General features: G+C 54.4%; 1 protein-coding gene across 1 annotated transcript in view; it reads right to left on the bottom strand.

The window, feature by feature from the left end:
- DICER1 (dicer 1, ribonuclease III) overlaps window positions 1–16,864 on the bottom strand; it is a 60,853-nt gene that overhangs the window by 32,520 nt on the left and 11,469 nt on the right. Inside the window, 1 exon segment of the mRNA XM_075330639.1 lies at window positions 15,218–15,872. Within this exon segment, the coding sequence (XP_075186754.1) occupies window positions 15,218–15,872 (655 nt within the window).

Genomic DNA, 16,864 nt, shown 5'->3' on the forward strand with positions numbered 1-16,864 from the left:
ATGTTTCAAGAATTTTAGTCATAGTCACAGACAATCTGTCAGCAAAGACTGCAAACTCCGTCCCTGTCACCTGGACAGTATTCACAGGAGGTTCTGCCTGGGTCACCTCCAGCAGAGGCCCCGGCCGAGCAAGTGCCACAGGGGCCGAACATTGCACACAGTGGGGGTCAGTGGAACCTGCCGGTAGAGCAGCCCCACATGCGGTACAAGCAGCATAAAAAGCCTGTGCCTTGGCACCTTTGCTTTTTGCGGTCGACATGCTGTTGTGTCCTCTGAGTAATCTAGGAGGGTATATAGCAGGGAATCCCCAGCGACCGTACAGTGCAATGTATAGCTGCAAGCATAAAGAAGGGAATTTTGTTACTTACCGTAAATTCCTTTTCTTCTAGCTCCTATTGGGAGACCCAGACGATTGGGTGTATAGTACTGCCTCCGGAGGCCACACAAAGCATTACACTAAAAAGTGTAAGGCCCCTCCCCTTCTGGCTATACACCCCCCGTGGGATCACGGGCTGATCAGTTTTAGTGCTAAAGCAAGAAGGAGGAAAGCCAATAACTGGTTTAAACAAATTCACTCCGAAGTAACATCGGAGAACTGAAAACCATTCAACATGAACAACATGTGTACCCGAAAACAACCAAAAATCCCGAAGGACAACAGGGCGGGTGCTGGGTCTCCCAATAGGAGCTAGAAGAAAAGGAATTTACGGTAAGTAACAAAATTCCCTTCTTCTTCGGCGCTCCATTGGGAGACCCAGACGATTGGGACGTCCAAAAGCTGTCCCTGGGTGGGTAAAGAAATACCTCATGTTAGAGCTGCAAAGACAGCCCTCCCCTACGGGGAGGCAACTGCCGCCTGCAGGACTCTTCTACCTAGGCTGGCGTCCGCCGAAGCATAGGTATGCACCTGATAATGTTTGGTGAAAGTGTGCAGACTCGACCAGGTAGCTGCCTGGCACACCTGTTGAGCCGTAGCCTGGTGTCGTAATGCCCAGGACGCACCCACGGCTCTGGTAGAATGGGCCTTCAGCCCTGATGGAACCGGAAGCCCAGCAGAACGGTAGGCTTCAAGAATTGGTTCTTTGATCCATCGAGCCAGGGTGGCTTTGGAAGCCTGCGACCCTTTGCGCTTACCAGCGACAAGGACAAAGAGTGCATCCGAGCGGCGCAGGGGCGCCGTGCGGGAAATGTAGATTCTGAGTGCTCTCACCAGATCCAACAAATGTAAATCCTTTTCATACCGATGAACTGCATGCGGATAAAAGGAAGGCAAGGAGATATCCTGATTAAGATGAAAAGAGGATACCACCTTAGGGAGAAACTCCTGAATAGGGCGCAGCACTACCTTGTCCTGGTGGAACACCAGGAAAGGAGCTTTGGATGACAGCGCTGCTAGTTCAGACACTCTCCGAAGAGACGTGACCGCTACCAGAAAGGCCACTTTCTGTGAGAGTCGAGAAAGTGACACATCCCTCAGAGGCTCGAAGGGCGGCTTCTGGAGAGCAACAAGGACCTTGTTTAGATCCCACGGATCTAACGGCCGCCTGTACGGAGGGACGATATGACAAACCCCCTGCAGGAACGTGCGCACCTGAGAAAGTCGTGCTAGACGCTTCTGAAAAAACACGGATAGTGCCGAGACTTGCCCTTTAAGGGAGCCGAGCGACAAGCCCTTTTCCAACCCAGATTGCAGGAAGGAAAGAACAACAGGTAACGCGAATGGCCAGGGGGCTACTCCTTGTGCAGAGCACCAGGATAAGAAAACCTTCCACGTTCTGTGGTAGATCTTAGCAGAAGTGGACTTCCTAGCCTGTCTCATGGTGGCCACGACCCCTTGGGGTAATCCTGAAGACGCTAGGATCCAGGACTCAATGGCCACACAGTCAGGTTCAGGGCCGCAGAATTCCGATGGAAAAACGGCCCTTGGGACAGTAAGTCTGGACGGTCTGGTAGTGCCCACGGTTGGCCGACCGTGAGATGCCACAGATCCGGGTACCACGACCTCCTCGGCCAGTCTGGGGCGACGAGTATGACGCGGCCGCAATCGGATCTGATCTTGCGTAACACTCTGGGCAAGAGTGCCAGAGGTGGAAACACATAAGGGAGCCGGAACTGCGACCAATCTTGCACTAAGGCGTCTGCCGCCAGAGCTCTTTGATCGAGAGACCGCGCTATGAAGGTCGGGACCTTGTTGTTGTGCCGAGACGCCATTAGGTCGACGTCCGGCACCCCCCAGCGGCGGCAGATTTCCTGAAACACGTCCGGGTGAAGGGACCATTCCCCTGCGTCCATGCCCTGGCGACTGAGGAAGTCTGCTTCCCAGTTTTCTACGCCCGGGATGTGAACTGCTGATATGGTGGATGCTCTTTCCTCCACCCACATCAGAATCCGCCTGACTTCCTGGAAGGCTTGCCGACTGCGTGTCCCTCCTTGGTGGTTGATGTATGCCACCGCTGTGGAGTTGTCCGACTGAATTCGGATCTGCTTTCCTTCCAGCCACTGCTGGAAGGCTAGTAGGGCAAGATACACTGCCCTGATTTCCAGAACATTGATCTGAAGGGTGGACTCCTGCTGAGTCCACGTCCCTTGAGCCCTGTGGTGGAGAAAAACTGCTCCCCACCCTGACAGACTCGCGTCTGTCGTGACCACTGCCCAGGATGGGGGTAGGAAGGATCTTCCCTGTGATAATGAGGTGGGAAGAAGCCACCATTGCAGAGAGTCCTTGGCCGTCTGAGAAAGGGAGACTTTCCTGTCTAGGGAAGTTGTCTTCCCGCCCCATTGGCGGAGAATGTCCCATTGAAGTGGGCGCAGATGAAACTGCGCGAACGGGACTGCCTCCATTGCTGCCACCATCTTCCCTAGGAAGTGCATGAGGCGCCTTAAGGGGTGCGACTGACCCTGAAGGAGAGATTGTACCCCTGTCTGTAGTGACCGCTGCTTGTCCAGCGGAAGCTTCACTATCGCTGAGAGAGTATGAAACTCCATGCCAAGATACGTTAGTGATTGAGTCGGTGACAGATTTGACTTTGAAAAGTTGATGATCCACCCGAAAGTCTGGAGAGTCTCCAGCGCAACATTCAGGCTGAGTTGGCATGCCTCTTGAGAGGGTGCTTTGACAAGTAGATCGTCTAAGTAAGGGATCACCGAATGTCCCTGAGAATGCAAGACTGCTACCACTGCCGCCATGACCTTGGTGAAACCCCGTGGGGCTGTCGCCAGACCAAATGGCAGAGCTACGAACTGGAGATGGTCGTCTCTTATCACGAAACGTAGAAAACGTTGGTGCTCTGTAGCAATCGGCACGTGGAGATAAGCATCTTTGATGTCTATTGATGCAAGGAAATCTCCTTGAGACATTGAGGCAATGACTGAGCGGAGGGATTCCATCCGGAACCGTCTGGCGTTCACATGCTTGTTGAGCAGCTTTAGGTCCAGAACAGGACGAAACGAGCCGTCCTTTTTTGGAACCACAAAGAGATTGGAGTAAAAACCTTGCCCTTGTTCCTGCAGAGGAACAGGGATCACCACTCCTTCTGCTTTTAGTGAGCACACCGCCTGCAGAAGGGCATCTGCTCGGTCGGGATGTGGGGAGGTTCTGAAGAACCGAGGCGGAGGACGAGAACTGAACTCTATCCTGTACCCGTGAGACAAAATGTCTGTTACCCACCGGTCTTTGACCTGTGGCAGCCAAATGTCGCAAAAGCGGGAGAGCCTGCCACCGACCGAGGATGCGGAGGGAGGAGGCCGAAAGTCATGAGGCAGCCGCCTTGGAAGCGGTTCCTCCGGTTGCTTTCTTGGGGCGTGAGTGAGCCCGCCAGGAATCTGAGCTCCTTTGCTCCTTCTGAGTCCCTTTGGACGAGGAGAATTGGGTCTTGCCGGAGCCTCGAAAGGACCGAAACCTCGACTGCCACTTCCTCTGTTGAGGTTTGCTTGATCTGGGCTGGGGTAAGGAGGAGTCTTTACCCTTGGATTGTTTAATGATTTCAGCCAATTGTTCACCAAACAGTCTATCTACAGATAGTGGCAAGCTGGTTAAACATTTTTTGGAAGCAGAATCCGCTTTCCATTCCTTTAACCACAAGGCTCTGCGCAAAACCACAGAGTTGGCAGACGCCATTGAGGTACGGCTTGTAGAGTCCAGGACAGCGTTGATAGCGTAAGTCGCAAACGCAGACATTTGCGAGGTTAGGGACGCTACTCGCGGCACTGCTGGATGTATGATAGCATCCACCTGTGCTAAACCAGCTGAAATAGCTTGGAGTGCCCACACGGCCGCGAATGCTGGAGCAAACGACGCGCCGATAGCTTCATAGACAGATTTCAACCAAAGGTCCATCTGTCTGTCATTGGCATCTTTAAGTGAAGCCCCATCCTCCACTGCAACTATGGATCTAGCCGCAAGCCTGGAGATTGGGGGGTCCACCTTTGGACACTGGGTCCAGCGTTTGACCACGTCAGGGGGAAAGGGATAACGTGTATCTTTAAGACGTTTGGAGAAACGCTTGTCTGGGTAAGCATGGTGTCTCTGGACTGATTCTCTGAAGTCAGCGTGGTCCAGAAAAGTACTCAGTTTACGCTTGGGATACCTGAAATGGAACTTCTCCTGCTGTGCAGCTGCCTCCTCTGCAGAAGGGGCAGGGGGAGAAATTTCCAATAGACTATTGATGGCCGCTATAAGGTCATTTACCATGGCGTCACCATCAGGAGTATCCAGATTGAGAGCGGTTTCAGGATTAGACTCCTGATCACCCTCCTCTGTCTCATCATGTAGAGACTCCTCTCGCTGAGACCCTGATCCGCGTGATGACGTGGAGGGTCTCTCCCAGCGAGCACGCTTAGGCTGCCTGGGACTGTCATCTGAATCAGAGCCGTCAGGCTGAGATGCCTGGGACCCCCTTGAAGCACGGATTAACTCCAACTGAGGGGGACCGGGGAACGTTGCCGCAGCAGTGTCCATGGTCTGAGTAACTGGCCTGGCCTGCAAGGTCTCCAGGATTTTTGTCATAGTGACAGACATCTTGTCAGCAAAAACAGCAAACTCTGTCCCCGTCACCGGGACAGGGTTCACCGGCGACTCTGCCTGGGCCACTACCACCATAGACTCCGGCTGACGAAGTGGCACAGGGACCGAACATTGCACACAATGGGGGTCATTGTAACCTGCCGGTAGATCAGCCCCACAAGCGGCACAAGCAGCGCTTACAGCCTGTGTCTTGGCACCCTTGCGTTTTGCGGATGACATGTTGTCGTCTCCTCAGAGCAAGATAGGGTATACAGCCAAGAAGCGACCTTACAGTGCAATATATATATAGATATGGTATAGAGAAAAAAGGTACACCAAAATAACACTGTGGCACTAGTGGGGCCAGCACGAATGTGCTGCTTACCGCCCGCTTAACGCGGGTGTGTGGTCGCCAGAAATCCCTTGTCTGGGTCTCCCAGAGCCTGTGTCCGTTCCCCAGCCAGACTGCATGCAGGAATGGCTGCCGGCGTCTCTGTGGAGGGGGGGCGGGCCCTGGGTGTGCTCAGACAAAAAGCGGGAAACCTGCGTCCCACTGTGCCCAGTGAGAGGGCTGGAGCATGTAAATAAGGCTCCAGCCCTCGGCGCTGACGATTGCACAACGTCTGTCCCCTTCCCTGATTGACAGGGAGGGGGCGGGAACGAAGCGGAGCTAGGCCGCAAAAGCCGGGGACTAGATTTATAAGCGCCGCCGTCGTAAAAGCACGGCCGGCGCTAAGTCCCCGGCGCACTACAAGTCCCAGCCGCGCCGCCGCTCCCGGAGCGGCCGGCGCGGTAGTTCCCAACACAAAGTCACTCAGCCAAGCTGCAGTGACTCAAACCCCAGCGCGCAGCGCTACTGTCCCCGGCGCACTAGCACACCCAGCAAGTCTGGAGTGTGCGCGGCCAGTCCATAGGGGGACACAGAGTACCTGAATGTTGCAGGGCCTTGTCCCTGAACGGTACCCCGGCTCCTTATCCAGCAGGTTCAATGGGTCTGTGGACGGAGCCCGGCCTCAGGGCTTGGAGGCCGGTAAGATCCCACTTCCTCAGAGCCCCTCAGGGGGATGGGGAAGGAAAACAGCATGTGGGCTCCCGCCTCCGTACCCGCAATGGGTACCTCAACCTTACAAACCGCAAGTGGGGTGAGAAGGGAGCATGCTGGGGGCCCTAGTATGGGCCCTCTTTTCTTCCATCCGACATAGTCAGCAGCTGCTGCTGACTAAACAGTGGAGCTATGCGTGGATGTCTGACCTCCTTCGCACAAAGCAGAAAACTGGTGAGCCAGTGATCCCACTGGGGGTGTATAGCCAGAAGGGGAGGGGCCTTACACTTTTTAGTGTAATGCTTTGTGTGGCCTCCGGAGGCAGTGCTATACACCCAATCGTCTGGGTCTCCCAATGGAGCGCCGAAGAAAACAAGAGAACCGGCCGGAAATCACAGCAAAGTGACAAAGAAGGGAATTTTGTTACTTACCGTAAATTCCTTTTCTTCTAGCTCCTATTGGGAGACCCAGACGATTGGGGTGTATAGCACTGCCTCCGGAGGCCACACAAAGCAATTACACTAAAAAGTGTAAGGCCCCTCCCCTTCTGGCTATACACCCCCAGTGGGATCACTGGCTCACCAGTTTTAGTGCAAAAGCAAGAAGGAGGAAAGCCAATAACTGGTTTAAACAAATTCACTCCGAAGTAACGTCGGAGAACTGAAAACCATTCAACATGAACAACATGTGTACCCGAAAAACAACCAAAAATCCCGAAGGACAACAGGGCGGGTGCTGGGTCTCCCAATAGGAGCTAGAAGAAAAGGAATTTACGGTAAGTAACAAAATTCCCTTCTTCTTCGGCGCTCCATTGGGAGACCCAGACGATTGGGACGTCCAAAAGCTGTCCCTGGGTGGGTAAAGAAATACCTCATGTTAGAGCTGCAACGACAGCCCTCCCCTACGGGGAGGCAACTGCCGCCTGCAGGACTCTTCTACCTAGGCTGGCGTCCGCCGAAGCATAGGTATGCACCTGATAATGTTTGGTGAAAGTGTGCAGACTCGACCAGGTAGCTGCCTGGCACACCTGTTGAGCCGTAGCCTGGTGTCGTAATGCCCAGGACGCACCCACGGCTCTGGTAGAATGGGCCTTCAGCCCTGTTGGAACCGGAAGCCCAGCAGAACGGTAGGCTTCAAGAATTGGTTCTTTGATCCATCGAGCCAGAGTGGCTTTGGAAGCCTGCGACCCTTTGCGCTTACCAGCGACAAGGACAAAGAGTGCATCCGAGCGGCGCAGGGGCGCCGTGCGGGAAATGTAGATTCTGAGTGCTCTCACCAGATCCAACAAATGTAAATCCTTTTCATACCGATGAACTGCATGAGGACAAAACGAAGGCAAAAAGATATCCTGATTAAGATGAAAAGAGGATACCACCTTAGGGAGAAACTCCTGAATGGGGCGCAGCACTACCTTGTCCTGGTGGAACACCAGGAAAGGAGCCTTGGATGACAGCGCTGCTAGTTCGGACACTCTCCGAAGAGACGTGACCGCTACCAAAAAGGCCACTTTCTGTGAGAGTCGAGAAAGTGACACATCCCTCAGAGGCTCGAAGGGCGGCTTCTGGAGAGCAACAAGGACCTTGTTTAGATCCCACGGATCTAACGGCCGCCTGTACGGAGGTACGATATGACAAACCCCCTGCAGGAACGTGCGCACCTGAGAAAGTCGTGCTAGACGCTTCTGAAAAAACACGGATAGTGCTGAGACTTGCCCTTTAAGGGAGCCGAGCGACAAGCCCTTTTCCAACCCATATTGCAGGAAGGAAAGAAAGACAGGTAACGTGAATGGCCAGGGAGATACTCCTTGTGCAGAGCACCAGGATAAGAAAATCTTCCACGTTCTGTGGTAGATCTTAGCAGAAGTGGACTTCCTAGCCTGTCTCATGGTGGCCACGACCCCTTGGGATAATCCTGAAGACGCTAGGATCCAGGACTCAATGGCCACACAGTCAGGTTCAGGGCCGCAGAATTCCGATGGAAAAACGGCCCTTGGGACAGTAAGTCTGGACGGTCTGGTAGTGCCCACGGTTGGCCGACCGTGAGATGCCACAGATCCGGGTACCACGACCTCCTCGGCCAGTCTGGGGCGACGAGTATGACGCGGCCGCAATCGGATCTGATCTTGCGTAACACTCTGGGCAAGAGTGCCAGAGGTGGAAACACATAAGGGAGCCGGAACTGCGACCAATCTTGCACTAGGGCGTCTGCCGCCAGAGCTCTTTGATCGCGAGACCGCGCTATGAAGGTCGGGACCTTGTTGTTGTGCCGAGACGCCATTAGGTCGACGTCCGGCACCCCCCAGCGGCGGCAGATTTCCTGAAACACGTCCGGGTGAAGGGACCATTCCCCTGCGTCCATGCCCTGGCGACTGAGGAAGTCTGCTTCTCAGTTTTCTACGCCCGGGATGTGAACTGCTGATATGGAGGATGCTCTTTCCTCTACCCACATCAGAATCCGCCTGACTTCCTGGAAGGCTTGCCGACTGCGTGTCCCTCCTTGGTGGTTGATGTATGCCACCGCTGTGGAGTTGTCCGACTGAATTCGGATCTGTTTTCCTTCCAGCCACTGCTGGAAGGCTAATAGGGCAAGATACACTGCCCTGATCTCCAGAACATTGATCTGAAGGGTGGATTCCTGCTGAGTCCACGTCCCTTGAGCCCTGTGGTGGAGAAAAACTGCTCCCCACCCTGACAGACTCGCGTCTGTCGTGACCACTGCCCAGGATGGGGGTAGGAATGATCTTCCCTGTGATAATGAGGTGGGAAGAAGCCACCATTGCAGAGAGTCCTTGGCCGTCTGAGAAAGGGAGACTTTCCTGTCCAGGGAAGTTGTCTTCCCGTCCCATTGGCGGAGAATGTCCCATTGAAGTGGACGCAGATGAAACTGCGCGAACGGGACTGCCTCCATTGCTGCCACCATCTTCCCTAGGAAGTGCATGAGGCGCCTTAAGGGGTGCGACTGACCCTGAAGGAGAGACTGCACCCCTGTCCGTAGAGACCGCTGCTTGTCCAGCGGAAGCTTCACTATCGCTGAGAGAGTATGAAACTCCATGCCAAGATACGTTAGTGATTGAGTCGGTGCCAGGTTTGACTTTGAAAAGTTGATGATCCACCCGAAAGTCTGGAGAGTCTCCAGCGCAACATTCAGGCTGTGTTGGCATGCCTCTTGAGAGGGTGCTTTGACAAGTAGATCGTCTAAATAAGGGATCACGGAATGTCCCTGAGAATGCAAGACTGCTACCACTGCCGCCATGACCTTGGTGAAAACCCGTGGGGCTGTCGCCAGACCAAATGGCAGAGCTACGAACTGGAGATGGTCGTCTCCTATCACGAAACGTAGAAAACGTTGGTGCTCTGTAGCAATCGGCACGTGGAGATAAGCATCTTTGATGTCTATTGATGCAAGGAAATCTCCTTGAGACATTGAGGCAATGACTGAGCGGAGGGATTCCATCCGGAACCGCCTGGCATTCACATGCTTGTTGAGCAGCTTTAGGTCCAGAACAGGACGGAACGAGCCGTCCTTTTTTGGAACCACGAAGAGATTGGAGTAAAAACCTTGCCCTTGTTCCTGCAGAGGAACAGGGATCACCACTCCTTCTGCTCTTAGTGAGCACACCGCCTGCAGAAGGGCATTTGCTCGGTCGGGATGTGGGGAGGTTCTGAAGAACCGAGGCGGAGGATGAGAACTGAATTCTATCCTGTACCCGTGAGACAAAATGTCTGCTACCCACCGGTCTTTGACCTGTGGCAGCCAAATGTCGCAAAAGCGGGAGAGCCTGCCACCGACCGAGGATGCGGAGGGATGAGGCCGAAAGTCATGAGGCAGCCGCCTTGGAAGCGGTTCCTCCGGTTGTTTTCTTGGGGCGTGAATGAGCCCGCCAGGAATCTGAGCTCCTTTGCTCCTTCTGAGTCCCTTTGGACGAGGAGAATTGGGTCTTGCCGGAGCCTCGAAAGGACCGAAACCTCGACTGCCACTTCCTCTGTTGAGGTTTGCTCGATCTGGGCTGGGGTAAGGAGGAGTCCTTACCCTTGGACTGTTTAATGATCTCAGCCAATTGCTCACCAAACAGTCTGTCTCCAGATAGTGGCAAGCTGGTTAAACATTTCTTGGAAGCAGAATCTGCTTTCCATTCCTTTAACCACAAGGCTCTGCGCAAAACCACAGAGTTGGCAGACGCCATTGAGGTACGGCTCGTAGAGTCCAGGACAGCGTTGATAGCGTAAGTCGCAAACGCAGACATTTGCGAGGTTAGGGACGCTACTCGCGGCACTGCTGGACGTATGATAGAGTCCACTTGTGCCAAGCCAGCTGAAATAGCTTGGAGTGCCCACACGGCCGCGAATGCTGGAGCAAACGACGCGCCGATAGCTTCATAGACAGACTTTAACCAAAGGTCCATCTGTCTGTCATTGGCATCTTTAAGTGAAGCCCCATCCTCCACTGCAACTATGGATCCAGCCGCAAGCCTGGAGATAGGGGGGTCCACCTTTGGACACTGGGTCCAGCGTTTGACCACGTCAGGGGGAAAGGGATAACGTGTATCCTTAAGACGTTTGGAGAAACGCTTATCTGGATAAGCATGATGTTTCTGGACTGATTCTCTGAAGTCAGAGTGGTCCAGAAAAGTACTCAATTTAGGCTTAGGATACCGGAAATGGAACTTCTCCTGCTGTGCTGCTGCCTCCTCTGCTGAAGGGGCTGGGGGAGAAATATCCAACAGTCTATTGATGGCCGCTATAAGGTCATTTACCATAGCGTCACCATCAGGGGTATCTAGATTGAGAGCGGTGTCAGGATTAGACTCCTGATCACCCACCTCTGTCTCATACAGAGCCTCGTCTCGCTGAGACCCTGACCAGTGTGATGACGGCGAGGGTCTTTCCCAGCGAGCCCGCTTAGGCTGCCTGGGACTGTCATCCGAGTCAGAGTCTTCAGCCTGTGATGCCTGGGACCCCCTTGAAGTACGGATTAGTTCCAACTGAGGGGGACCGGGGAGCATAGACACAGCAGTGTCCATGGTCTGAAAAACTGGCCTGGACTGCAAGGTTTCCAGGATTTTTGTCATAGTCACAGACATCTTATCAGCAAAAACTGCAAATTCTGTCCCCGTCACCGGGGCAGGGTTCACAGGCGTCTCTGCCTGGGCCACTACTACCATAGACTCTGGCTGACGAAGTGGCACAGGGACCGAACATTGCACACAATGGGGGTCATTGGAACCTGCCGGTAGATTAGCCCCACATGCGGCACAAGCAGTGCATACCGCCTGTGCCTTGGCACCCTTGCGTTTTGCGGATGACATGTTGTTGTCTCCTCAGAGCAATGAGGGTATAAGCCAAGAAGCGACTGTACAGTGCAATATAAATAAATATGGTACAGGGAAAAAATGCACCAAATAACACTGTGGCACTAGTGGGGCCAGCACTTATGTGCAGCTTACCGCCCGCATAAACGTGGGTGTGTGGTCGCCAGAGTCCCTTGTCTGAGTCCCCCAGAGCCTGTGTCCGTTCTCCAGCCAGACTGCATGCAGGAATGGCTGCCGGCGTCCTGTGGAGAGGGGCGGGCCCTGGGCGTGTTGAGACCAAGAGCGGGAAACTTGCGTCCCCACTGTGCCCAGTGAGAGGGCTGGAGTATGTAAATAAGACTCCAGCCCTCGGCGCTGGCTATAGAACAGCGTCTCTCCCTTTCCCTGATTGACAGGGTGGGGGCGGGAACGAAGCAGAGCTAGGCCGCAAAAGCGGGGGACTAGATTTATGAGCGCTGCCGCCGTAAAAGCTCGGGCAGCGCGAGTCCCCGGCGCACTACAAGTCCCAGCGGCGCCGCCGCTCCCGGAGCGGTCGGCGCGGTAGTTCCCAAGACATAAAATCACTCAGCTAAGCTGCAGTGACTCTAACCCGAGCGCGCAGCGCTAGTGCCCCCGGCGCACTAGCACACCCAGCAAGCCTGGAGTGTGCGTGGCCTGTCTGTGCGGGGACACAGAGTACCTGAACGTTGCAGGGCCTTGTCCCTGACTGTACTCAGCTCCTCCAGCAGGGTCTCTGGGTCTGTGGATGGAGCTCGGCCTCAGGGTTTGGGGGCCGGTAAGATCCCACTTCCACAGAGCCCCTCAGGGGGATGGGGAAGGAAAACAGCATGTGGGCTCCAGCCTCCGTACCCGCAATGGGTACCTCAACCTTACAAACCACAAGTGGGGTGAGAAGGGAGCATGCTGGGGGCCCTAGTATGGGCCCTCTTTTCTTCCATCCGATAGAGTCAGCAGCTACTGCTGACTAAACAGTGGAGCTATGCGTGGATGTCTGACCTCCTTCGCACAAAGCAGAAAACTGGTGAGCCAGTGATCCCACTGGGGGTGTATAGCCAGAAGGGGAGGGGCCTTACACTTTTTAGTGTAATTGCTTTGTGTGGCCTCCGGAGGCAGTGCTATACACCCAATCGTCTGGGTCTCCCAATGGAGCGCCGAAGAAAGTACTCAGTTTACGCTTGGGATACCTGAAATGGAACTTCTCCTGCTGTGCAGCTGCCTCCTCTGCAGAAAGGGCAGGGGGAGAAATTTCCAATAGACTATTGATGGCCGCTATAAGGTCATTTACCATGGCGTCACCATCAGGAGTATCCAGATTGAGAGCGGTTTCAGGATTAGACTCCTGATCACCCTCCTCTGTCTCATCATGTAGAGACTCTTCTCGCTGAGACCCTGATCCGCGTGATGACGTGGAGGGTCTCTCCCAGCGAGCTCGCTTAGGCTGCCTGGGACTGTCATCTGAATCAGAGCCGTCAGGCTGAGATGCCTGGGACCCCCCTTGAATCACGGATTAACTCCAACTGAGGGGGACCGGGGAACGTTGCCGCAGCAGTGTCCATGGTCTGAGTAACTGGCCTGGCCTGCAAGGTCTCTAGTATCTTTGTCATAGTGACAGATATCTTGTCAGCAAAAACTGCAAACTCTGTCCCCGTCACCGGGACAGGGTTCACCGGCGACTCTGCCTGGGCCACTACCACCATAGACTCCGGCTGACGAAGTGGCACAGGGGACCGAACATTGCACACAATGGGGGTCATTGTAACCTGCCGGTAGATCAGCCCCACAAGCGGCACAAGCAGCGCTTACAGCCTGTGTCTTGGCACCCTTGCGTTTTGCGGATGACATGTTGTCGTCTCCTCAGAGCAAGATAGGGTATACAGCCAAGAAGCGACCTTACAGTGCAATATATATATACATATATATATGGTATAGAGAAAAAAGGTACACCAAAATAACACTGTGGCACTAGTGGGGCCAGCACTAAAGTGCTGCTTACCGCCCGCTTAACGCGGGTGTGTGGTCGCCAGAAATCCCTTGTCTGGGTCTCCCAGAGCCTGTGTCCGTTCTCCAGCCAGACTGCATGTAGGAATGGCTGCCGGCGTCCTATGGAGAGGGGCGGGCCCTGGGCGTGTGCAGACAAAGAGCGGGAAACCTGCGTCCCCCTGTGCTCAGTGAGAGGGCTGGAGCATGTAAATAAGACTCCAGCCCTCGGCGCTGAGTAATCGTACAGCGTCTCTCCCTTGCCCTGATTGACAGGGTGGGGGCGGGAACGAAGCGGAGCTAGGCCGCAGAAGCCGGGGACTAAATTTATAAGCGACGCCGTCGTAAAAGCACGGTCAGCGCTAAGTCCCCGGCGCACTACAAGTCGCAGCCGCGCCGCCGCTCCAGGGGCGGCCGGCGCGGCAGTCCCCAACACATAAAGTCACTCAGAAAAACTGTAGTGACTGTAACCCCAGCGCGCAGCGCTACTGTCCCCGGCGCACTAGCACACCCAGCAAGTCTGGAATGTGCGCGGCCTGTTTGGGACACAGAGTACCTGAATGTCGCAGGGCCTTGTCCCTGAACGGTACCTAGCTCCGTATCCAGCAGGTTCCATGGGTCTGTGGATGGAGCCCGGCCTCAGGGCTTGGGGGCCGGTAAGATCCCACTTCCTCAGAGCCCCTCAGGGGGATGGGGAAGGAAAACAGCATGTGGGCTCCAGCCTCCGTACCCACAATGGGTACCTCAACCTTAACAAACACCGCCGACATAAAGTGGGGTGAGAAGGGAGCATGCTGGGGGCCCTAGTATGGGCCCTCTTTTCTTCCATCCGACATAGTCAGCAGCTGCTGCTGACTAAACAGTGGAGCTATGCGTGGATGTCTGACCTCCTTCGCACAAAGCAGAAAACTGGTGAGCCAGTGATCCCACTGGGGGTGTATAGCCAGAAGGGGAGGGGCCTTACACTTTTTAGTGTAATGCTTTGTGTGGCCTCCGGAGGCAGTACTATACACCCAATCGTCTGGGTCTCCCAATGGAGCGCCGAAGAAACACACTCTCCCCACAATAAATGTACAAGGGACCCCTGAATAACGTCTCAATACTTAGCTTATGAGACGCAGGGCCAGGTCCCTGGGGGGGGTGAGCGCTCCGTCCGGCAGGATCCTGACAGGGCTGCGGATGGAGACCGGTCTCCTGCAAAGCATAGAGAACCGTGATGGCTCCCACTTCAAGCCAGAGCCTCAGGGGATGGTGAAGGAGCGCGGCATGTGAAGGCTCCAGCCTTGTAAAGTCAACCTTAACAGCACCGCCGACACAGTGGGGTGAGAAGGGACATGCCGGGAGTCCAGACTGGACCCGCTTTTCTTCCAAATCTTTGAAATCAAAAATCAGATGAGAATGCATGTGTGTGTGTGACCTCCTGAACACAAAGCATTGAACTGGTTAGATTTGTCATCCAGGGGGTGTATATGCTCGGAGGGAGGAGCTACACTTTTAGTGTAGTACTTTGTGTGTCCTCCGGAGGCAGAAGCTATACACCCATGGTCTGGGTCTCCCATAAGGAACGATGAAGAAATCCAGATTAATCTGCGGGATTTCAGCGGGTACATTGTCCCGTGGACACATAGCCTAACTATCAGTGCAGCCCAGACCTGCGCTGCTGCTTTTCCAATTACCCTCCACACCACACATAAATGTAGCAAACCCTCAGCTCTGAGAAGTATTCGGTCAGTATGGAACGGTTACAGCAATTACAAGTTTGGAAATCATTGCTCTGCCACAAACCTTACAAGAAGTGTTAGTGGCACGAGAGCCGCACGTGACCGCAGGAGACTATGTAATAAGATTACTTTGCAGAGTCGCGTCATTTCAGGGGGATTGCACCCACCTTTTTGCTTCTCATATAGGACAGTCGGCCCTCATGGGCGTCGGGGTAGGTGCAGTACAGGTAGGTGGTGATGGCGTGCTTCAGGAAGGAGTCGCCCAACATTTCCAGCCGCTCCAGATTGAAGCCGTCGCTGGCGTTGGACAAGGTGAGAGCCTGCAGGATAAGACCGGGGTTCGGCCCCAGAGTCTTTGACAAGATCCCTTGGGTGGTCCCGTGTTCACACTTTGCAGCTGCGTCTGTGCTGGCCGGGGGTCCGGGGCTCCCGCCTGAGGTAGGTTTGTTATGGTCACTCACAGTACATTCGCTGTTGGCCGCGGGTTGGGTCTCGTTAGGTAAAGTCTCCAGGGTTAATGAGGTAGAGGATTGAGCAGGTAGTTGTTTGCAGCAAGTCAATCGCGTCTCGGGGCAAACGTCGCCATTAGAGAGACCGTTACAAGAGACGTCGATGATCGCTCCCGGAACGGCCGACACTTGGGGGCTGCTGGGGGGCGCCGGACACTTCACAGACATTTGGTCACGGGTTTCTGCAGGGGCCTCCAGTTTGGCCCCGTGCTCGGGGATCGCAGCTGCTGGGTCGGACGTCGAGGGGTTGAGGCTCGAGATGAACGTTTTGCTATCGATGGACCTTTTCCATCCAAAATCCAAATTGGGATATCTGCAAAAGAGGGAAAATAGTGGGGAAAATGGTGACCCCAAAGTGCTGCTGTCATCTAACACCTTTCACTATTCGTTTTTATTTAGCAGCTGGACCTAGTCATTCCCTCACAGCTGAAATTTGTAACAATGCATCAGTGGATATATACTGAACTAGATGCTGCGGTAACAGACCTGGAGACATTAAAGGGGTTCACCGGTGCCCCTCGCCGCCGGCACCAGGACCGCCGGCACCAGGACCGCCGGCACCAGGACCGCCTGCACCAGGACCGCCTGCACCAGGACCGCCTGCACCAGGACCGCCTGCACCAGGACCGCCTGCACCAGGACGCCTGCATTGCCGGCAGATATCATGCACCAGGACACCTGCACCAGGACGCCTGCATCGCCGGCAGATATCATGCACCAGGACACCTGCACCAGGACGCCTGCATCGCCAGCAGATATCATGCACCAGGACACCTGCATCGCCAGTAGATATCATGCACCAGGACGCCTGCATCGCCAGTAGATATCATGCACCAGGACGCCTGCACCAGGACGCCTGCATCGCCAGCAGATATCATGCACCAGTGACACTCTCCTCCTTATCAAAGCGAGGGGCACTGGAGAAACATATTAAAGGGGTGTTTCATCTCTACAAAACTGATGGCCTATCAATATCAGATCATGGGGCTCCAACTTTCCCCCTTATATGCTGATCGGAGGGCTCACAATGCTCTACACAGCGCCCCATTGTCATAATTTAAGCCAGCATGGCACCATCAATAGTGGCCTGGGACTGAGCTGTAATACCAAATGTATGGTGCTGTGCCCACCAGGAAATAATGAACTGGGCCTTTGGTTGGAAAGAGTCGCACCAATCTGATATTAGAAATACCACAGATTTCGAATTAGAAGAGGCACTTTTCCTCCCAAAAATTGGGAGGAAAATGAGGAATGCGTCTTAAAATGCGAATGCAGCTTACCAAGAGGAAGAGAATGAAAGCCGTG

This window comes from Anomaloglossus baeobatrachus, chromosome 12 (assembly GCF_048569485.1).
Source record: "Anomaloglossus baeobatrachus isolate aAnoBae1 chromosome 12, aAnoBae1.hap1, whole genome shotgun sequence".
In the NCBI taxonomy this organism is placed as follows: Eukaryota; Metazoa; Chordata; class Amphibia; order Anura; family Aromobatidae; genus Anomaloglossus; species Anomaloglossus baeobatrachus.